Source organism: Gopherus evgoodei, chromosome 1 (assembly GCF_007399415.2).
Source record: "Gopherus evgoodei ecotype Sinaloan lineage chromosome 1, rGopEvg1_v1.p, whole genome shotgun sequence".
In the NCBI taxonomy this organism is placed as follows: Eukaryota; Metazoa; Chordata; order Testudines; family Testudinidae; genus Gopherus; species Gopherus evgoodei.
This window is the reverse complement of record NC_044322.1, coordinates 142325018-142349129: the sequence shown is the minus strand read 5'-3', so window position 1 is coordinate 142349129 and position 24112 is coordinate 142325018. Positions and strand designations below refer to the sequence as shown.

The 24112-nt window shown below is 39.0% G+C and overlaps 1 protein-coding gene across 5 annotated transcripts in view; it reads right to left on the bottom strand.

The window, feature by feature from the left end:
• Window positions 1–24112, bottom strand: part of CNKSR2 (connector enhancer of kinase suppressor of Ras 2) — a 370061-nt gene that overhangs the window by 184720 nt on the left and 161229 nt on the right. For 4 of the 5 annotated variants that reach the window (XM_030574665.1, XM_030574679.1, XM_030574696.1 and 1 more), the window contains exons 6-8: window positions 16171–16290; window positions 6276–6335; window positions 1819–1887 (exon numbers count right to left, since the gene is read on the bottom strand). In XM_030574665.1, the coding sequence (XP_030430525.1) occupies window positions 1819–1887; window positions 6276–6335; window positions 16171–16290 (249 nt within the window). The remainder of the gene's footprint in view (window positions 1–1818; window positions 1888–6275; window positions 6336–16170; window positions 16291–24112) is intronic. The other variant, XM_030574688.1, reaches the window with a different exon arrangement.

Below are 24112 nucleotides of genomic sequence, written 5' to 3'. Positions count from 1 at the left end.
GCATTTTATATAGTTGAAATTAATAGTACAAATTGAAACGGTCATTCCACAGATCTAAAACAACAATGAAAAAACTCCACCTTGCCCGTTTCTGGTTAGGTTTATTAATTTAATTTCCCCAGCACAAAAGGTAGCACCTCATTAGTTAACTGTCATATACGTACAGTATATTTTATATCAAATTTAGCTAGAGGGCATAATGAAATACTATAATGAATTGTGCAGAGGAGCTGACGTACTGTACAATTTCATCAGTTCCCAAAGCCATAAATGGGACCCTACAAGGAACTAAGAAACATATTTTTTAACAAACCATTGCCATACTAAAAATTTTAGAAACTTTTTTGGTCAGTTAAATTATTTGCAAGAATACTTTTTCATTAAAATATATTATTTTCACTACTCTTAATGAAAGACGGATACCCTATACATGGGAAAACATGGTGTACCGTTTAAAATTACAATTATACAAGAAGATGTTTATCATAAAACCACTTAGAAAAACAGATTTTTCTTTAGATTGCAGTAGTTCAAGGGTCGGAAACCTCTGGCATGCGGCTCGCTAGGGTAACCACTGGCTGTGGTTCACCATCCCAGGCCAATGGAGGTGGCGGGAAGCCACAGCCAGCCCCTCCCTTGCCTGCGCAACTTTCCACCGCCCCCATTGGCCTGGGACTGTGAACTGCAGCCAGTGGGAGCCACGGTCCGCTGAACCTGCTGACATGGCAGGTAAACAAACTGGCCCGGCCTGGCAAGCCGCATGCCAGAAGTTGCCAACCCCTGCAGTAGTTTAATAGTCCTAAATAAGATGAACAGAAACTAATATACAGCCTTTCAGTTTTGGTAGTCATAACAGGGAATTATTGGGTATACCTAATGGTTGTTTTATTCCTAATTTTACAATTTTGAAAAATTGAAATTATGTGTATCAACAATGATTAGATTAAGTCAGAATTGTAACTATATATGCACTTTTTTTTTTCTGGCACACAGACATGGGCTGGGTGAAATCTATTAAATTTTAAATTAAAGAAGCTTTCCAGTTCCTAGCAAGTAATGTCAATCTTTAGCCTGCAACTATAGTACCATTCAAATTACCTGAATCTCTCCTATCCAAAACTTCTGTTACCCAGAACAGAGCTATGTCCATTGATAATGCCTAGTCAAAATGAAAATTCCCTATGCAGAACCTCAGCTATCTAAGATAATTCAGCATCTTCCATAATATTCATAAGAACAGAAGAATGACCATACTGGATCAGACCAATGGTCCATCTAGCCCAGTGTCCTGTCTTCTGACAGTGGGGCACCTGGCATTGGCCAGAGGGAATGAACAGAATAGATAATCATCAAGGGATCCATCCCCTGTCACCCATTCCCAGTTTCTGGCAAACAGAGACTAGGGACACCATCCCTGCCCATCCTGACTAATAGCCATTGATGGACCTATCCTCCATGAATGTATCTAGTTCTTTTTTGAACCCCGTTATAGTCTTGGCCTTTACAACAACCTCCGGCAAAAAGTTCCACAGGTTGACTGTGTGTTGTGTGACATAATACTTCCTTATTCAGATGATAAAGGATGAGCACGAACACCGCATTTTTTCCTCTCCCAGAAATTATGTGATTCTGTTACAAACTAAGTAAGTGCACTTGGAAGTTGGAGAGGGCAGGGAATAAAAAAAAACAACAACTTGGATGTAAAACCCACTAATAGTTTAGCAAAATATAAAACATTTCTACATATTTCTTCTGTATACATGCTGATATGCCAGTGCACCTCTATCTCCAATTGACACAGAACATATTTATACATACCACAGTTTGGTGGTTAACTTGAATCACTTCATCTCCAGCATGGATTTTCTTGCACCGATCTGCAGGTGACTGAATTTAAAATAAAAGAGATGATAAAGAAGACAGTTCTTACTGGTCACCATCCTTCTTTCAGCAGTATGATTGCTAAGCTATGTAAGTCAGGTTAGATTCATAATTACATTCTCCAATGAAGTAAATCAATAAAAAAAGATTTTTAATTAAGTCATTCATAGTTGTTTGAGACAATATTCTATATAATTGTATGCAAGATAGTCAAATGTTAAAAAAGGCAGTAATGTTTATATTATCAAAGGTTAACCAGTTTCTAAGGATGCCTTTTTAATACTACTAAGTGACCAGTCGTTTTAAGCTATCTAATAACTGTAAATAGAGGTCCGCCTTCTGCTAATGCTCAGCATGCCAGAGCTCTGACGGACAACAACTTCATAAACATACTTTGCAACATTATGTCTTTCATGCTCTCATCTAATTAAAACAAATACTTCAAGTGAACTTCAGAAAAATCAATATTTTTTGCATGCAGATACAATCAGTATCCAGGCCATGTAGATAAGACAGATAAATTGTAAATTTATATTTCTAAACTATTATCAGTTGCTAGAGATGTAACTAGAACAGGGATCCTGTAAAAATCCATACCTTCAAAGATGAATTAGTAGAGGTAGTTTTGCTTCTCTAAATAACAGCCTCATTTAAAAAACTCTCTCATATTTCTACCTTTAATATTTACGTTGTTGTTTTAGAAGAGCTCTGTGGAGCCCAAAAGTATGCCTCTTTCACCAATGGATGTTGGTCAGATAAAAGATACTACCTCACCCATCTTGTCTCTTTAATATTTGCAATAGACTAATTACTCTTGGTGCAAAACAATTACACTAAGCTTTCTATAAAGCAAAACTTCTTCGTCTTTTCCCTTCCCGTCTGCAGCTGACAGCATGTAGATAGAGCCCTACCAACTTCAACTGGGCTCTGAACAGATACAGAACTTCCCCTGCCACAGTATGCAAGTGTCAGGATCTATCCCCCAGGAACTCCAAAAAGTTGCTACATTTATATTGAGCAACTAGAATTAGACACGCTCACTTTTATCATTTTGTGGCTTTACTAAAAGATAAATGATCTAAATGTAATATTCCCAAAGTCCAGAATTCAGTTTAATCATAACACTATAACTGAACCATTTTGTCTGTCAAAACGTTTGCCTCTTGTAGTCACATTGTCCCCTTCTGCTGTGATCATGCAGATTTCATCATAATAAGCTAAGTCAGCATTCGGACAGGAGATGTCCAAGAAAAATATATGTGTTGCAAGAAGCGGTCGTAGGGAAGAGGGCCATTCACTGAATCATAGACTTTCCCATATAGTGTTGTGCAACTGAAGGTGCCATTTTGCATATAACATGCAAAACTGAAGTTCTGGCTACTCACTAAACTCTCTCAGTACTAGAGATAATTTCATTCTTCTTATTAGAGGGTTGTTGATTTTGTGATTGGCTGATTTTTCAATTAGGAATTAATACAGACACCTGCACTGATGAATATTTCCGTTTACAATTTAGTTTAGTGCAAGCAGAGGGGAAACTTTATAAATAACTACTTCCTAAGAACTTCATATGGTGATTATTAGAATAAAAAAAGCAAAGATCTCACTCTTGAAGCACTAGTGTTTGGACTGATACATGTCACAACATGACACCAGTTTGAAAATATTTCCTTTTGAATCTCTTACCAGGATACTTATCAGAGAATTAAACATTTAATTTTGTAAACAATGATCAGTTCAGGTTTGCTTTCAACTAATGAATCAAGTCTCTCATTTTTCTTATATATTTATATTATGAATTGTAAAAATGTACTCACCAGTCTCTTTGCACCATATACAAACTCCCGCCCCACCTCTCCATGCCATACACTCATGCCTGACCCATCACCCTGCCTCAGTGTATCCCACATAATCATTACTCTCAAGCTAAAGTCTGAGTAAAGAGATAAACCTTGAACCATGAGGTTAACACATTCTAGCTCTGCAGGAGCACCACAGAAAACACAGTACAGAGAACCTTCATGGAGAATTTGACTCCATTCTCTCCGAGTGCTAATCTAAAGATTTATAGAAGAAATGCCCAACTAATTTTAACTGCTAAAATGGTATATTGTGAGAGAAATGGCTTCTAATGTTGCCAAGATCCAAATCACAGGGCGCTGTATAGATGGACATCAAAGCCTTGAATCGCACCTAGCAGGTGATTGCAGGGTTAAGGATAACAAATGTAATATGCAATGCATGCTTTGCAATACTAAGTATATGGGTAGCTGTATTTTGCACAGGAAACAGCTTCTCGGTGGTCTTCTAGGGTAGCTTCATGGAAAGAGTATTGCATAAATCCTAACTGGCGGTTACAATAGCTATGAAATGCTCCATATCAGAAAAAAAAAAGATCATGAACATTTGGGCATATGTAGATGTAAAGAGATTTTTTTCACTGCCACTGCCATTTAGAAATCCAGCAGTATCCCAGATTGAAAACTATCAATGGAAAAATGGTAGATAACAGCTTCCTAGTAATGATAGGCACCAATCCTTCCAGAATTTGTAGATGCTTCCTCTTGTACACCAGTCTGATGCCTGTCTTTTCCATATTATGGATGGTCCTAACAACCACATGTTTGAAAGATGCTAACAGCTTACTCTCCATTAAAACTTCATTAGCTATTAGTAGTAGTAAGTCCATAACCAACAGGTAGGCTGAAGCTTTCTTAACACTTCCAGGGCTTCAATGCATGAAACTTGATCAAGACCAAATTTTAAAAAAAATTGTGTTTGCTTCCTCCTGACAGGACTCTGCTACTATAGAATTATATCGATGCATCAGGGAGGAAAGCTGGAATGAAATCTCAAGATTCTTAGGGAATTCATTATCTTCACCTCTGTGAAATAAAACAACCCAGTAATTTGTAGACTGAGTTGGTTGCATATCTTAGTTTTTTAAGTTTAAGGGAAATTCAAATATCAAAACTCTTCTCTCATTTTTGCTTATGTCTCCCAGAAATGTCACAACCCTCCTGCACCAACACAGAATTGTAATTAATTCCACCTGTGGGTATGATTTGTAAGAACCCTGACTGAGTCTTCAAGTTCCTTAATGGCTTATGTTGCTCCTCCTTCCAGGAAGGCTGGTGTTCACAGAGGTCCTACCACAGACATATTATAGAATACAGCCCAACAACATTGTCTGCAGCAAGAGAAAGAAGAAATGGTCAAAGGGCCAAGGAAAGCTTGCAGGCTGCAGGTCCTATGGAGGACCTGCCCCTTCCCCACACACATTCCTATTCTATCTGGCATGAGATATTTCCAGAGTCCCAGTGCAAAAATCAGATGTAAATGTATTCAGTATTTGAGACGCTTCATGTTTGTCAGGAAATGATATAGTAGCAGAGTAGAACAAGTATTTCTAAGTTTGTTTAAGTATGAGGTCATCAAAGTTTTCAAGAGAAATTAACTAAACAGTCCTGAAAGCTGCAGTCTTGTGTTAGAGGCCTGCTCTGTATCTATTGTTATGGATTAAAGCCCTAAAAAAACCCCATCAGCTTGCCAACTTCCTAATGGGCATCCAATTCTGTACGAAGGGGGTGGAGGAGACGGGGAAAGCAAACTATAAGGCAGCTGAAAAGTACACAGTTGTGTTTTGCTTAGCGTTCCCTTTGCTGTCCTTCAATGAGTAAGCTCACATCTAAGTGATCCCTACTATAGAGAGAGAAGGTGGGTGAGGTAATATCTTTGATTGGACCAACTTCTGTTGGAGAGTGAGACCAGCTTTTGAGCCACATAGAGCTCTGCTTCAAGATCTGTGGGGCTCCTAAGCCTGTCTCTCTCACCAACAGAAGTTGGTCCAATCAAAGATATTACCTCACCCACCTTGTCCCTCTAATATCCTAGAATCGATATGGTTTCAACTACACTTCCCTACCTCAAGTATTACTCAGAAGTCTATGCAGAAGTGTACAACATTTTTAACGTTAACTTCAAAGGATGCCCTTATTTCCATGCTTTTACTTCCATTACAAAATCAAATGAAGTTGGATGATATAAAAACTATACTTTTCTTGTGCCACAGCAAACTCCAGCATATCAGTCAGTACATATTAAAAATGTTTATTTTTTACACACAGTCCAAGAAAACTCCAGCAAGTCAGCTGTCTCCTAATTTGATCAAGGGATGCATTTTAAATACCTTGCAAGAATGAAGTAAAGCTGACTGTCCTGGATTAATAAACAAAAGCAATCTCATTTTTGCCCTCCAACTTGCCATTGATCCCTCACAGCCAACTAGCAGAGTTTTTCAAGCAAAATACAGTCTGCAGCGAAGGGAAGGCATTAACCAAATGTAAGGTCAAAAAAGCTTCCAGGCCTGAATGTACAGTATTAACAATACTTACATTTTCTGTTGTTCCAGTAATTACATGGAGACCATCATATGTTGATTTAATGTACATACCCTAAGAAAAAGACATCATGGGAAAGAATTTGTAAAGTATTTCATAAACTATTACCATCCAAAACAATTTGCATATTTCTCTAAAAGGAAAATCTATCAATTATTTGAGCTATAAATTAATACATGCCATGAGGAATACCTTTCTGGACAGAAAAGTGTGGAATTTGTTTGTTTTTCTGGGGTGGGGGTGGGAGATAAAGGAGAGAAGTTAACTGAGACAGAACAAGAAGACTAAATGACTCTGACACCTATACAGAAGTTGCTATTTGAAACTTTATCTTTGTAAATAACCATGGCTTTAGTGGTACCTCATAGATATTCCTTATACTAGAAACACCACTGCTACATTATCTGCTTACAAAGAAACTCAACTGCTGTATTAGGATGACTGGTGCCTTCAGCTTTTTTCCTGGAAGCTACCAGAATCTAAGGTTTCATAAAAAATAAGTTCTTTAGCCATTAAGATTGCAAAGATAAACTTTCAAATGTGAACCAAGTGGAAACCAAATCTGTGATGTGTACTTCAAACAACAGCTCTAAGAATTGCTAACTGCCTCATTCACCTCAACACCATGTTAACTGTAAACCTTAATCTTGACAATTTGCTAACTATTTCAATGCTTATCAAACCATATCAAAAAGGAGAAGGATTGCCATATATGTAGAACTGTACAAGCTATTGTAAGTGACATCTCATTTTGAAGTCGTAAGTACATAAAGATTAGTTTGTGGGCAGATGTTGGGACAATACCAGAACCAACATTTTTATTTTAATAGCAACCACTGAGCCACAAATGGGGGAATACACTACAAAACTAACTGCTTTCTTTTTTTAAAGAGAGACCCATCTGTAGTATGACAGTATGTTGTACAAGTAAGAAAACTAACCTTATCTTCTAATCATGATTTTGCCAAGTTTAAGACCTTCATAAGACACTCTTATCAAACCGGACGCCTGGCAACCATAGCCAGAACCAGAGTTGGGGGGAGCTGCCACATTCCAAGTCATGCTCTGCACCCTCACCCTCCATGCAAAATTCTACCATTCTCTCAGTGATATCAGCAAAGAGGCCCAGATCATCCCCCTAGATGCCATTTGATAGTGGGGAACCTAAAGGGGTTCGTTCAATCACTTCTACAACAATTCTCTTCCTTCCCTTTTACCAGACCTCTTTGCAGAAAGGAGGCAGACACTGGGCAGGCCAGGTGAGCTTCCATTCTGGCCTCTCACATCAAACCAGAAAAGATAAGTATTCAGGTAGCATGCTGTTCCCTCCCCTCTACTTGGGGCACCACAGCCAAGAGTGAATCCCTAGCAGAGGAACTCCATTGGAACTATGCGGCCAGGGAGTGGTCACCAGTGGTCCTCAAGCTTTTTAGGGTCTCGCCCCCTCTTACCTGTGTCCATGCCTGCCCCTCCCCCCAAGCTGGGGCCTGGAGTGGGGATGCAGCGCTAGGTAAGGCATCCATGGCTGGGGCTGCAGATGGGGCTGGGAGCAAGGCTGGAGGTGGGACTAGGAGCAGAGCCCCAGACGGGGACCGAGTCTGGGGGTGGAGCCAGGGCTCCAGCCAGGGCCAGGAGTGGAGCTGAGGGTGGAGCGGGGATGGGTGGCACTCCCTTTCCACCCCCTATGGAGGCTGGACTGAGCACCACCACATCCCCTGAACGTTCCTCTGTGTCTCGCTAGGGGGACACACCCCACAGTTTGATGACCTCTGGACTAGACTGTGAGGATGCATGGAGCCTCCAGATGGAAGGCATTGTGTGCCTGCAACTCTCCTGAAATTAATGATGTGTGGGGCCAGTCTCTGCAATCTTTCTGATGAGGCAGGGGTGGGCAACCACTCCTAAAATGGAACAAAGTGAGGGGAGAATCCCACAAGAGGACCACTGAAGATTTCCTCCCCCAAAGCCTGCCTGCTTCCACCTCCTCCCCAAAACAGAGATTATCTGACTCCAAATTTTAAACTTCCCTATTACTCCATCATTCTGCTCTGCAAAGATATCCGCAAAGATCATTCTGCTCCGAGTAGCCTGTGGCAGTAAATCATTGGCATCACTCCTACTGGACATGCCATTCTACCAAGGGCAAAGTAGAGACTGAGTTCCACTCCATGCTGCACAGTATGCTCTATGAGGATCCCTGTCTCTCTCCTTCCCACCTTTTTATGCCATCACACATCTTGCTCACTCCACACTCACCCACTACTGGGGACTAGAAGGGAAAATCATTATAATCCAAAGATTTGTAGGTCAATGTCATTTTCCTATTAATTTGTTACCCTGCATCATGCGATTTTCTATTTATGTAGATATCTATAATAGCTATCACCTGTGTAAGGTAGGGTAAGGAAGATAAGGTAAGATAAGGAAGTGCTATGACTCCCATTTTACAGATGGGGAACTAAGGCACAAAAAGGCTAAGGTCATATCTACACTATGGGCACTACAGCAGCACAACTACAGCATTGTCGTTATGCTGCTGTAGCATCATGGGTTAGATGTTACCTACAGTGATGGAAGGGTTTTTTCTCTCACTATAGCTAATCCACCTCCCCAAGCTGTGGTAGCTAGCTTAACAGAAGCACGTTGATCTAAATTCTGAGTGTAGACTAAGGCTAAGTGACTTGACCAAGGGTCACAGAGCAAGTCTGTGGCAGAGCAGGGAACTGAAACTAGATCTCAGAGTCCTGGGTTAGCATCCTAACCACTGAACCATCCCGTCTCATTTGTGCAGAAGTTCACAAATCAATGTTTTCAGAATTGTTAGGGTAGTAAAACTCCAACTGACTTTAGTGAGAGCAGAATTAAGTCAACACTGAGAGATGTAAAGAGAAACCTCACCTTTAACATGCAAGAAAAGTGAACTATTGCATTCAAATAAACAGTGAAATACACAAATTTCCACTACTATCTCATCTCTTGAATGACCAGAAGAGCTAAACAAAAAAGTTTACAGCCAGATTTGTTTGTAATGAAGATATTTACTATACACACAACATACTGATGTTGAAAATAAGGTAAAAACTATTGCTGATGTTTCACTGAAACAATGTCCATAGTCCAAGAAAAATATCAGGCATAAATCGAGAACAAAATAATCTTAATATATATCTCCAACATAAATTAGATCTACGAAGTGAACTCGGTTCATGATATTCACACACATAAATGGCAAAGTTGTGAAAAGAAGTAAACAATTATGAGGATTATTAGATGTTCAGCCAGAAAGTAAACACATAGAGTCTCACACCTCAGTAAAAAACGAGGAGTCCTTGTGGCACCTTAGAGACTAATAAATGTATTTGGGCATAAGCTTCTGTGGTCTAGAACCCACTTCATCAGATTCATGAAGTGAAAAATTCAGGAGCAGCTATTAATACATGAAAGGATGGGGATTACTTTATCAAGTATGAGGTCAGTCTAAGGAGATAATCAATTAACAGCAAGATACCAAGGGAGGAAAAGTAACTTATGAAGTGGTAAGAGAGTGGCCCATTACAAACAGTTAACGAGAAGGTGTGAATAACAGTAGGGAGAAATTAGTATTGGGGAAATTAAAGATTGTCCGGTTTGGCCAGTGTCCAACATCAACCTCAGCCTGGACCAGTCCACACAAGAGGTCCACTTCCTGGACGCTACAGTGCTAATAAGCGATGGTCACATAAACATCACCCTATACCGGATATCTACTGACCACTATACTTACCTACATGCCTCCAGCTTCCATCCAGACCACATCACACGTTCCATTGTCTACAGCCAAGCTCTAAGATATAATCGCGTTTGCTCCAATCTCTCAGACAGAGACAAACACCTACAGAATCTCTATCAAGTGCTCTTAAAACTGCAATACCCACCTGGTGAAGTGAAGAAACTGACTTACAGAGCCAGAAGGGTACCAAGAAGACACCTACTACAGGACAGTCCCAACAAAGAAAGTAACAGAACATCCCTAGCCGTCACCTACAGCCCCCAACTAAAACCTCTCCAGTGCATCATCAAGGATCTACAATCTATCCTGAAGGACGATCCCTCACTCTCACAGACCTTGGGAGACAGGCCAGTCCTCACTTACAGACAGCCCCCCAAATACTCACCGGTAACTACACATCCCACAACAAAAACACCAACCCAGGAACCAAACTCTGCTACAAACCCCAATGCCAACTCTGTCCACATATCTATTCAAGGGACACCATCATAGGACCTAACCACATCAGCCACACCATCTGGGGATCGTTCACCTGCACATCTACCAATGTGATATATGCCATCATGCGCCAGCAATGCCCCCTGCCATGTACATTGGCCAAACCAGATAGTCTCTATACAAAAGAATAAATGGACACAAATCTGACATCAGGAATCATAACATTCAAAAACCACTCAGAGAACACTTCAATTTCTCTGGTCACTCAATAACAGACCTAAGAGTGGCAATTCTTCACCAAAAAAACACACTCCAATGTGAAGCTGCAAAACTGGAATTAATTTGCAAACTGGATACAATTAGATTAGGCCTGAATAAAGACTGGGAGTGGTTGAGTCATTACAAAACCAAAACTTAAATCTCCCCATCATTAATTTCTTCCTACTGTTATTCACACCTTCTTGTTAACTGTTTGTAATGGGCCACTCTCTTACCACTTCAAAAGTTACTTTTCCTCCCTTGGAATCTTGCTGTTAATTGATTATCTCATAGGCTGACCTCATACTTGGTAAAGCAATCCCCATCCTTTCATGTATTAATAGCTGCTCCTGAATTTTTCACTTCATGGATCTGATGAAGTGGGTTCTAGCCCACAAAAGCTTATGCTCAAATAGATATGTTAGTCTCTAAGGTGCCATAAGACTCCTCAATTTTTTTGCTGATACAGACTAACCCGGCTACCACTCTGAAACCTGTCATGACTCAGTGTTTACTTCTGTGTTTTAGCTTTAATTTAGCATTACTCTGAAGATGCTAAGAGTTTACAAATATGCTTTGGCAAAAGATTACAGGCCCCTCGCAATCTATTCCTTTCCGGAAATGAAAACAGTGACTTTTAACTCAAGAGTAGGAAAGAGTTGGGGTTGTAGAAAATTTTCCTTGAAATGCTGAAATCCAGAGTTGGATTTGCATACTATTCAGGGCATGGGGAGGAGGAAGGGGGACAGGAAGCTGTTCCCTCGATTATATAACATCACAATTGTGTGAGTGCCAAGATCGGTCTATATTTTCGAAGCATTTTTTAAATGAACAGAAGAACCTCCTTTTACCCTTCATTATTCTGTTTGTTTTACTTGAACAACAGTGTATGTTAAAAGGCAGTGAGGATACTGCTTTGAGGGGATATGTATGATTTGTAGCCCCATGAAAATAAGGAAACTACAGAAGTTTACAGGGTTGTTTTTCCATGCTACGATATTGTAATAGCACCTTCACTGAACATGGTGCTTTATATGTGCTATTCAACAGCACTAAAGTTGGCAGGGATACTGCTCTAGTACTCAAAGGCAATTCTAAATTTCTGGAGAATCTATAACAATAAGTCATGTCAAACAAATTGAGTGATAATCCAGTTAGTATGCCAGAAATAACCTTTGAGTGCAATCACCATAAGAACAAGGAACTCGTGTGCACTTAAATTAAGGACTAACCTTCTTAATGGATGTTGCATGTTTAATAACATTGGAAAGTACCCAGATCAGTTATTGGCAGATGGTCTAAATTAAAACCAATTAACAAATTTTAACTTGGGCCTAATATTATTCAGTTAAAGATAAAAACTTCTCCCAATTTCTTTTTAAAAAGGAGGCATAAATAAAGTTAGATGTACTTTAGGCAGTGCTTTTTTATGTATTGCATTTTGTGAATTAGCTGTCTCTGATACCGGACTGAATGGCAATAGCAAGATGCTAAGCTCATTTTACCTCATATTTAACTCAATTTGAACTCTTCTACTGAGTTGGTCGTATGATAAAGCTTTTCCCCTAAACACAAAGAAAAGGTCACAGGCTTCTTTAGTAAACATTACATGTGCTCCAAAAGCGGTCTAGTCAGTACTCTTCAAAACTAAAGAAACACATCTCTCCAATTCAATTCTAAAGTTCAGTGAAGCTAACAAGGACCATTAAGAGCCTCATAAATGTTATATAGCTTCGTACATCCTCTTCTCAGAGTCCCACCTTCCTCATTATTTTAGGTTCTATGACTCGGAGGAACATTAGTATACCTGGATTTTCAGCTAGCAAGGCCACCAGTAGTATACTGCTCTCACACAGCTACACTCAGCTTCATTCCATGTATTTGCCACATGAACAAACTTGGGACCTTCTTCCTATAACGGACTAATTTTAAGTTTGTTCTAGCAATCAGAGAAACAAAAAGAACACCCAATCTGTAAAATGTTTTTAAATACTAGCCTCTGTAATTCCCTAATCCGTAACAAAAATATAACCCTTACAAATAACTAGGTCTTGAATGAAACTGTCTGATAACAGTATTTGAAGTGTAAAGGACAGCACTAAAATGAAAAACTGAACTAGAAAACCTTGAAATCAATAAATTAAATATTACATAATGCTGCGATTCTGCTTTGAAATTCCATATTATCATTTAAAAATATTAAAAAAGTACAGAAGTGTCAGAAAACCTTGCTAAGGGTTGGAAAAACATTCACAGCTGTAACAAGATTCTCTATTTTTCTTCTAACAAAACACATGCACATTTTGGTTCTTTGCAGTGCTGAACACACTATTCTCAAACTCTTTACATCAGTTGAAATAGTTCAGATCCATTTCCTTAGGGTAAAGGATTACCAGCTAAACTAGTCAATTTCTTTTCTCTGGAACATAAACAGCAGAAAGAAGTGCTAAGTTACATTCTGTCCAATGATACAGAGGAATCAACTTTCAAGTCTTTTCTCAAATGAAATATGTCTACAAATGTCTGCAAAGCTGACCAACATTTAACTAATATTAGGGCTTTTTAGGAGAATCTGTATTTTACAATTTCCTTTTCATCTTCATGTTTCTTGATGCTGCAGGCTTTATCCCTTCTTCCTGCAACACTCAAGAGGTACTACATATATGCAAACAACCACAGAGCCAAAATCAGGCACCAGACTGGGGAGGGGAAAAAAAAAAGCCAACAACAACAACAAAGCAATCTACTCAAATCCCATCCAAAAAGAATTCTCCATACATCATGACAATAGTTACAATATTTTCCTACTTGCTATGCTTATTTTTTTGCATCTTTCTACGTGTTAACTACAATATACATTAATATAAAACTCAGGAAATATTTAATTGTGAAAAGAGCACATGTACAGTAGTTTGATACTTCACATTTATATATGACTGCTATTTACATTTTAATAATATTTTTCATGTACAATTTCAGCGGTACTTAATTAAAAGTGATATTTTAGCACTCATATACCAGATGTCAAGATTTTTTTTTTAATTTCAATTAAACTTTGTCTCTTCCAACACCATGTACTGTAATCATTCATCCATCCACACACACATTGCCCACTCTCCAGATCCCAAGAACAATTTACAACAGAAATTCAGATGCCTCACTCTGCTTTCTATTTTTATTTCCCTCCTTCCTCCTCCCATTCTACTTTAACTTCTTAGAGACTCTCCCCTCCAGCTATTTTAGATGTGTCACTTCTCCTGGTTGGCATACAGTATCATCTTCAAAGGTATGAGACACTCTTGCTTATTTACTGCCCTGCTTGCCAACAGCCCTTTCATTTCTCTTATGTTAACAACATTAACATTATTAATAACTTTGCTGGTACAAAACTCCAGTGAGTTTCCAAACCACTGAAAGGAGGTCAGTCATAACTCTATCTTCCCAATTCTATTATGACACAGATCCTTGAAAAAGGTCTTGTTAGGTTAAGAAGTCATCAAGTTCCTTATGCAATTAAGTGGTGAAAGGCTCTCCAGGTGCAGTCCACTATCAACTACAAGACTTTTCATAACTTGTAGAACTGACAAGTTGGGAACCAGGTCAGTGCTAAAGACAATAAATCAGAATGTGTTGGATACATCTTAAAAAGTCCACAAAATGCTGCAGCATTCATACAAAACATCAGAAAAGGGTTTAACAGGGATAACCAGTTATTAAGATTACCATTTTATGCAAGTCAAAAGTTTGCTAGGCACCTCACACAACATAGCCCCTGCTCCAAAGAGCTTACAGACTAGATGACATGACTCAAAAAACTGGCAACAAATCAGTGGCATGGGAGGAAGGGGAAGAAAGAAGACATAGTAACAAAATAATGCACAGTTAAAGCTTGTACACAGCACGGTTAATTCTTTCCCCCATAATTAAAAATACACACAATTATCACTATTTTTATTACCATAGTGCTTAAAGGTCCTATCTGAGATCACGGCTCCATTCTGCTGGGTGTACAAATGCATATTAAGAGACAGTCCTTGCTATGACGTTCTTACAATCTACACAGACAGAACAGACTCAAGGTTGCGGGGCACACAGAGTACAAGGAGGGGAAGTAATTTGCCCACGGTCATGGCAAAGCTGGAAACAGAACCACAAAAATAATTTTTGCTTTAAAAGAAAACTGCTGGTTGACTCACTTCTTGTCAGAATTATGAGAAAAGAGGGCCATAAGGAGGGATCTGAATGAGGAAAGAGTGCTGGAAAACCAGCGCAACCATGGGATAGGCCTTGCATCAAACATGGAGAGAACTCCAGAAAGATGGGACAGAAAAAGTGAGAATGTCCCTTGCCAGTGGAAATGGGATAAAAAGAAGGGATGAGCAGACAGCAAAGTAAAAGAACAGGATGACAAATTGGTAGGGTGGAGTCCATGGAAAGCTGAAAACGTGAAGGGCAATTTTAAATGGATTCTGACATGAAAAGAAGGCCAGTGAAACAAACAAAAGGATGGGGTAATATTTACCAATTAAAACTAAAATTCCTTAATTTTAATTGCTGTTTTTCTGAATCATTATTTCTAGGCATAACAAAAGTTAACAAAAGATTAAAATTAAATGAAAAATAAAAATCATTAACCCAATAAATAACTCATGGAATGGGATCACAGCAGTACAGATACTACACAAGTAAATAGACCATGGATGTGTGTAGGTAGCAAAAGAGGGTGTAAAAGCAATTTCTCAAGAAAATTATTAATTGAATTCCGAACACCTTCTGGTGTCCCAGAGGTAGATAGATGGCACTGTTATTCATAATGTCAGATGTCATTTCTCCAATTGTAATCAGTGTTGTTTCTTTTACGCAATGGTTGCTACCTGCATGCGTAATCCAAGCAGCAGTGGTCAACTCATGAGCGACACTCAAGGGATGCTACGTTGGTCTTTTACAGCCATCTGATTAAGCATGTAGACGTCTTGCAATACAAGTTAAGAATCTACTTTTCTCCTGGGAATTGCTGTAGAGAGTCCTTGAATAAGTTACAAAAGTGTTTTATTTCTAAGCAGGAGATGTTATGAAGCAAATTCCAGAATTTGACAGTTTTGTGCATAATCTCACCAAAACTTCATGGCCAGGGTTTAGGTATTAATTTAAATCTCCCCCAGATTTCAACATCCTAGAATAGTCTAAAATATTGATGTAAACTGATAAGAATTACTTTCCATTTCTTTCTATTCACTACATTTTGATACAACAGTTATTCATGTGAAAGACTCATGACATTAGACCATCTGTGTGAAAAATCAAACTAAATAAACATTTTTTAAAAAAGAAGTGGCCTTGTCCCTACCTCCCAGTATAGATCTTATTTACAGAATTAACTCTCTCATCTTGGACAACTGTTTTGATTAACTGCGTACTTCTTACCAGCCCTTCACTTGGTTTTATGTTTGTTAACTGGATCACTTCAAGGTGAGCAGACTGCGAAACGAGAGGATCAGATGAGAGAGAGATAATGTGATCACAGACGCCAGAGAGAGTTTTACACTAGAAGAAAAATAAAAAGAAAACTACAGTAAATATACCATGATTATTTGAACAGTTTTCTTCCCAATAAAAAACATTTAAAAGAACTAGCATTCTTAACAACTAAATTACAGTCTTGAGTCTTTCTTCCCATAAAGTTATCTGGTATAAGGCAAACACAGATGAAAGACTACTACAGACCACTCACAGTGCTACTGAGTTCAATTATAGTTCATTCTTTGAAAAGCAAATTCAGGTTGTCTAGGAAGCTAGGATTAATCATCCTCTTTTCACAGTCATATAAAAATACAAAATGGGAACTTTGTGTATTTAAAGTATTTGAAGTTTTCTACTACTATGAAATTAATTGTATTGGTCCCCCAAAATATTTTAATTTTTACTATACAATGATATTCGTGTGGGTTTTTGTTTTGTTTTGTTTTTTAAAGTCAAAGATCACCAGAGTTAAGCCTTGATCCCGCATCAATGGACACTGCATTTTTGTGGAATTCTGCTGAAGTCAATTGATTCTATGCTAGTAAATTCAAGTTCAGGATCAGGGATTTCTACCAGAAAGAGTTAAAATAAAATTGGGGAGAGAGAATATATTTGGAATGAAGTATTTAAAAGTTTCAGCAGAGAAGATACATGTAATTACCTCATATCCTTGAGTCACTACTGCGGCCTATAATGAATAAATCTCTTGGCCTGCACAATTATAGTTAGCTTATCAAACACAAAATTTGGTGGACAAAATTTAATTTCATCCTCCCAGACAAAACTTCAATTAGCAATATAATACAGGACCCAGTCTTTGCAGTGGGACAAAACCGGCACAACATCAGAAAGAGAAAACACAAACTCAAATACTTTTGCCTCAACAGGAGAGAAAAAAAAATTCAAGTGTGCATTCTCTCCCCACTCCCTATCATTAAACCCACTGCACCAGTGTCTTAATGTTCAGATGCACAGTATTTGCATGGAATATAGTTTTCTCACCTGTTTTTAAAGGTGGTGAGTACCAACTGACTTCAGCGGAAGTTGCAGGTGCTCACACACACAAAAATCAAGTCATTAACAATCAAGGACAACTCACATTAAGGCTGAAGGCTGTTCTGTATTTCTTACAAAAATTTCCCCAAAAGTTAATTTATATAAAATGTAGCAATTCCAAAAGTATTTATTGATACAATCCATGGCAAAAAGGGACCATTGAGATTATCTATCTGACTTCCTGTATAACAGAGGCCATACAATGGTCAGTGATGGACAATCCACCACAACCTTTGGTAAAAGGTTCCAATAATTAATTACTCTCACCATTAAAAATTTACACCTTGGAGTCAAGAAGTTGAAGCCTACAATGGATAAGCATGTTCATAATGGGGCTATATCTTGGACCTGCTACCCCTGACAGTGTTTCTTTTTTGCAAAACTAAAATAAATAAAAAATACTAGAGGTTTCTAAAGGCCTATAGTTATAGTGTAGGTACTTTATACCTTTCCCCCTCATGATTTTCTCTTGCCTGAGGATAGTAAGTAGTGGTAATTTCTTTTTTGTGCTTCTTTTATATTTTTGGAGCTCGTAATTTTGGAAAGCTTCAAAGCTTTGCCTGGAATGCCTTATTGGTGGCTAGAACTTTGGGTTTCACAACTCAGATTTCCTATGAGAGTGTACTGTTCGCACACTGAATGATGACAACATTCTTTTGGTCACAGCACTGTGGTAACTGAAGAACTAATCAAGAACCAGTGTAATTGTCCTCATATTCAAAAGGACAAAAGCTAATCAGACTGCTCAAATAAGTGAAATGCCTCACTTGCTCACAATATCAGTCACTCTTTCAAGTAGCAATTAGTGCATTATAATCAAAATGAATAAACATAAATGTTAACTTCTCTTCCTGAGTCTATAGAGGTACCTGTAGAAACCTGTATAAATGATATGCATCAAACTAACCTTTCCTTGTCAAATTTACAGTTGTAACTTCAAACCACAAAACAATCACCTGATGTAAAAGGTGAAATAAACCCAGTGTAATAGATGAAAAACAAAACAAAACAGTATAACAGCAAATGTGATAATATGGCAGGATCCTAAATCCTAACCCCTGAATTTTCCCTATTTTTATCACTTGTAGGCAGCAGGGACCTTGGTTTAGCATATTGATGGCATATTTTATTGAACTCTAATGTTTCAGTCTCTTTATAACAAGAGTAGGTAGGGAAACCATTTCCACCCTGATTTGTGATAATTTGCACAGCAGGAGCAAGAAAATTAGCAGTTGAAAATGAAACTAGTATTTCTTCCAGAGTTTAACTGATGCTATATTTCCAAAATAATTGCAAATCAGTATCAAATCACTGGTAGTGGACTTATAGAAAAGAAATACAATTTTAGGGCCTGATCCTATAAACACACAAGAATTGAGCCAGTTAATTTGTATGTGTCAATGTTTGCTAGACTGGACGAATAAAGCATTTTGAATAATGTACACACAAACTATTCTTACAACAAATATTTTCCACAGGGTTTTAAACACCAAATCATACAAATACCGTGCAACATAGGAGATGCATAGGAGACTAAACCATAGGAGTGGCATGTCTCATTTAAAATATGCATTTACAGAACACAGAACATGCTCATCCACAGGGCCGGCCCACAACATTTTGGCACCTGAGGCGGGAGTTCAAATGATGCCCCGATAACCCCTCATTTGGGCCAAAACTTTGAAAGGTCTCAATGCTGCCTTCTTCCTGTTCTACTCCTCTCATGGTTCTGCTCTGCTACCTTGTCATAGTATAATTCCCAAATCTGAACCTTAGCGTCCAAAATATGGGTACTAGCATGAATTCCCCTAAGCTTAATTACCAGCTTAGATCCTGTAGTGCTGCCACCAATCAGGACTTAGAGTAGAGCACCTGATAGACTCTGGTCTCCCCCAAAACCTTCCCTGGGGACCCCAAGACCCAAATTCCTTGAGTCTCACAACAAAGGGGAATAAACCATTTCCCTTCCCCCTCCTTTCTTCCTCCCAGCTCTTTCCCGCCCTGGGTACACTAGGAGATCACCGTGTTTCAACTCCAGTCATTCAAAACAAAATGAGGTACCTCAGAGTGGAAAAAGCAATTCATCAAGCCTTGGAAGCCTTCTGTCATAACTCACAACTTAAGCAAGCTGTGAAATGTGTTTCAGCTAGGAAGAGCAGCATTTTTATTTTTAAACGAGTGTGTAAAAATAAAAAATAATTCTTAGGACATTTTAAAAATGATTTTCTAAAAGATTTTTCTGCAGAACTAGCTTTTATGCTGACATTCAGAGTATATGAGCACATTCTATAGAACAAATCCTGTAGTATCAGAGTTCCTAACACTGCAGTAACTAGCGGTAAAATTTTCAGAAGCATCTTAGTGACTTAGCCTACATCCACACTACAGCTTTAAATCGATATTAGTAAAATCGATTTTATAAAACAGGTTTCATAAAATTGATTTTACGCGTCCACACTAGGGCACATTACTTCGGTGGTGTGCGTCCATGGTCCCAGGGTACCATCGATTTCCAGAGCGGTGCACTCTGGGTAGCTCAGTAAAAGAATAGGACCAATAACTTCGATATCCGTCCACACTAACCCTAAATCGATTTAGTAATATCGATTTTAGGGTTACTCCTTTCGTTTAGATGGAGTACAGAAATCGATTTTAAGACCCCTTAAAATCGATTTTAAGTGCCTTGTAGTGTGGACGGTTACAGCGTTAAATCAATTTAACGCTGTTTAAATCGATTTAACGCTGTAGTGTGGACCTGGCCTAAGGAACCTAAGTCCCACTGACTTTCAATGGGATTTAGTAGCCTAAGATATATCTATAGTGCAATCAAAATTGTGATGGCAACACAGGCAGGAGGCCCTTCCTTTAGGTCTAGTTCGCACATCTAAAAACAATTGTGAAAACATGGCAGCAATGGCTTCAGCATGGGCTGTAGAAGCCTACTTTGTCCCCCTGGGTAAGAACTTGCATTGCTAGCCTATGCTGAAGCCCATGCTGCCACCTCTTCACTGCTATTTTTAGCTGTGCTAGTTAAATGAAAGCTAGCACGGGTGTGTCTACCCAACCTGCAATTGCACCCTTAGGGTATGTCTACACTGAACGCTTGTTTCAGCAGGGTGTAGTGTACACGCCACATAGCCCCCCAGCATAGGTATAATGTGTAGCTGGTGAGGCATAGCTTACGCCTGAAGGATGGGGGTACGTATGTAAGTACGTACCCATCACACTCTCTACTCACCCAAGCAGTGCCTCTCTGTTTACACGGATTTTATTTTTTAAAGCCGTCTAACCATCCCACTGCCTGCCCACTGCTGGAGTCTTCCCCCTTCAGAGGAGAGGCTCTCCCAGCAGGGAAAGACTCTGGCAGGGGGAAACAGCTATACCAGCTCATCACCGCTGGAGCATCTCCCCTCTACAGCAGGAGGGAGGCAGCTTGAAAAGGCTCTGGCAGGGGGAAGGCAGCTGAGTGATGCTCCCCACTGCCAAATCTACTCCCCTGATACAAGTGAAAGGCTCTGACAACTCCCTGTTGTTGGACCCCTTTCTCCACCACAGTGAAAGGCTCTGGTAGCAGGGAACTGCTGAAGCTGTCCCTGCTGCTTCCTCTCTGTCAGAGCCTTTCCCTGACATGTGTAGCTACACCACTGCAATATAGTTAAAGCGTGTTTTTAATTGCAGCATGCAGCTACATGAACATTACATGCCAGTACCAGTGGTATGTAGTACAGATGTAGCCCTATTGACTCGGGCATTTTTTAAAATGGGATTTAAGCACTTTCTTTTTTTAAATCCTAAATGTCAGGATTTAGGATCAGCCACTTTCTGAGCCAACCCTCATGGCCGGAGGTAGCTCTTCAGCACCCTTCCTCAAATTCCTCTCTCAGAAAACCCAATACCATTATACAAACTCTCCTCTCTCAATTCCACCCCAGCTTGGGGCTGGTTTATTATTAAAATATCATGCCAGATGATCCATAACAAAAGCCTCAATGTAAAATCCATTTATTACCCCCAATGCAAATAGTCATCAAGATCATCCAACATTTCATCCTTCAATGTTCCAGGTACAAGCACCTTCAGCCCTGCCTGGACTCTCTGTTGGTCCTCTTCTGTTCTTCTGGCTCTGACAGTCACTCCAGCTGGACTGTAATCTTGCTCTTCCCGGTGGGAATCCCCACAGCCTTTCTGATGGGAGCATCCCAATCTCCCTACCCCTGTCACTGTTCCTCTAGGTCCAGCTCTCTGGCCCCGGAGATGTCAGTGGTAAGCTCCATGCTTGCATCCCACTTTCAGCTCTCTCTGGCCATTGGATCCGGCTCTCTGGCTTGGACACACCAGCCAGGAAATCCCTCTCACTATTCGCCTGCCTTCAGACTTCTACCACAAATCATAAAGTACCAAGCTGCTCTCATCTCCTATTCAATCTCCTGCTCCCATGAAGCCCAGACTCCTGGGTCTCTTCTGCCCAATTAACTGGTCAAATTGGAGTGGGCTGATGAGTGCACTGACCCAGCTCCCTCTTAAAGGAACACTGTCACCCTGAGACACTGTAAAATAACATGCTAACTAATAATAAAACAGAATAAGCCTTTGCTATACAATTCACATAGCATTATTCTAGGTAGCATCTCCTGTTCAGTGTATGGAAGTTTTCATCCAGAATCTTATCTCAAATCAGAGGACAGGGTCTACGGTATTTTAGTTCACAATAAAAGGGGTTTTAATATATCTGTTTCTAAGATGAAGTTATAGCTTAATGTAAGGAAGAATGATCATCCAGAAACCTCTTTTACCTCCTCAAATTCAAACCTCCTCCTCACCCTTCTGGTTCTGTAAATTCTTCCCAGTCCTTTCTCCTTATTGCTCTTTTTATCTCATTTCACACTCAGCTTTGCACACTCTTTTATGCTGTCTCCTGCCTCTGGAACAGCCACCCACTTCTCATTCATTAAGTCCCTTCCTCCCCTCCTAAAGAGCTATTTCCCCTCCCCTACATACACAATAAGCCTCTCTCTTTGGTCTTCTCATCGAACATGTCCTCATACACTCCCTCCACCTTGAATAGTCACCTTTTCATTTTTGCCCAAGTTACGCAGTCAACTCTTTGGGAAAGGGACCATATCACCATTCTATATTTTGCAAAACAGCAGGTCCAGGACGTTTTGGTAATATGTAACCTCTGAATACATATCTGGTCTATTCATCCTACAATTTTCAGTTGCCTTGTATTTCTGGTAAACCCTATTTTCCTTACTAACACTGCCAAGAGATGGAACAACCAACCACCCTTGACTAACTGAATCATTAAACTTAGCAAGCACTGAAGAAGAAAGTTATATGCATCAGGTATACATTGAGTCCGACAGGATGGATACCTGCTCCGTCTAAGGCTACTATGCTTCTCAGAAAGAAAAAAGATATGATTAATCCATTTGTTGCCAATTATGAGATGGCATGAAGGCAACTCTGGCAACAGAACACACCTATTTTGGTTTTGTTCATTCCTTGTTGTGGGATAATTTTGCTCTCGCTATAAGAGTTGCCGGGAGTAAAATTCATCCCTTTTATTGAAAGCAAGCACAGCATGGTGTAAGGAAGGCAACCATTTGATATGTATATTCTACAGTTGGAATGTTAACCTTTTCAAAATTCCTGAAAAATTAGGGACTTCATAAGAAGAACTGAAGGAAAGACAATTATGTATGTACAAAAATTCACCAAGTCCAGGAACATATGAACATTAAAACTAATAAAAGAATGTTGTATCAAAACCTATATAAGCTATTTCATAGGCAAAAGAACTGAAACACTGGACTGAGGGTTATATTAATATTAAATCAGAATAATGAAAACAAAAATTGAGAGATTAAATTGAAGTATATTCAAGATGACTTATCTAGATTTATGCAGTTTAAGTTTCTAGCCCTTATGGCTGCAAATATAAACTTCCAAATGTGAACTGAAACACTGCTGTTCATTTGAGCCTTCATATACCTACAAACTACTTTCCTTGGACATCCTGGTGGCTCAGTGTCTCATAAAGAGCTTTAGTTTTTAAGATCAATAACTCCACCCAAAAGACTGCTTTTTGCTCAATGAAACTATTAATGGTACAGATGAAATACATTTTCAGAACCTTAAGATGGCAGCCTTTTAAAGATCTGTTAAACATCAGTGTGTGTTAATATGAGAGCCAGTTAGAAACTGGCAGAAAATAAAAAGCCACACTAAAATGGAAATGAAAAATTTCTGTGAATCATTTGCCTCATTTTCTGATTAGCTCTACTTAATATGACATTATGAAAAAAAATAAAAGGCACCAAACATTAATAGACTGGAGAGGGTCAATAAGATGGTGTTATAACCACTGAATCCGTAAAGAGGATCCCCTGGGAAATAGTTACTTTAGATGAGATACAATTATAATGTTGTCTACTTAGTAATTAAAAAATAGCTTGTTCCAATAAACAAACTTTATAAAAACAAACAACGGAACCTTCTCCAATCTATTTTGTTGCTGGAGGGTATGAATTACTGAATGATAATTTGAAAAGTATACGTTGTATTTACTTGCTCTTTTGTTTTCATGTATGTTTGTACAGCACTCATCAGACTGATGACACTAAGTGTTTTAGTTTGTCAGTTTGTTTTTACATTGAATTGCATACATGAAAAATCATTACTTTAATACTAGAGGGCAAAATGAGAATGAATTATACTCTTGGCCAACCATCTCCTAAAGACCTTCAGAATGAAAATAAACTTAAAAGATTCTGCCTGCTCCTGCCTT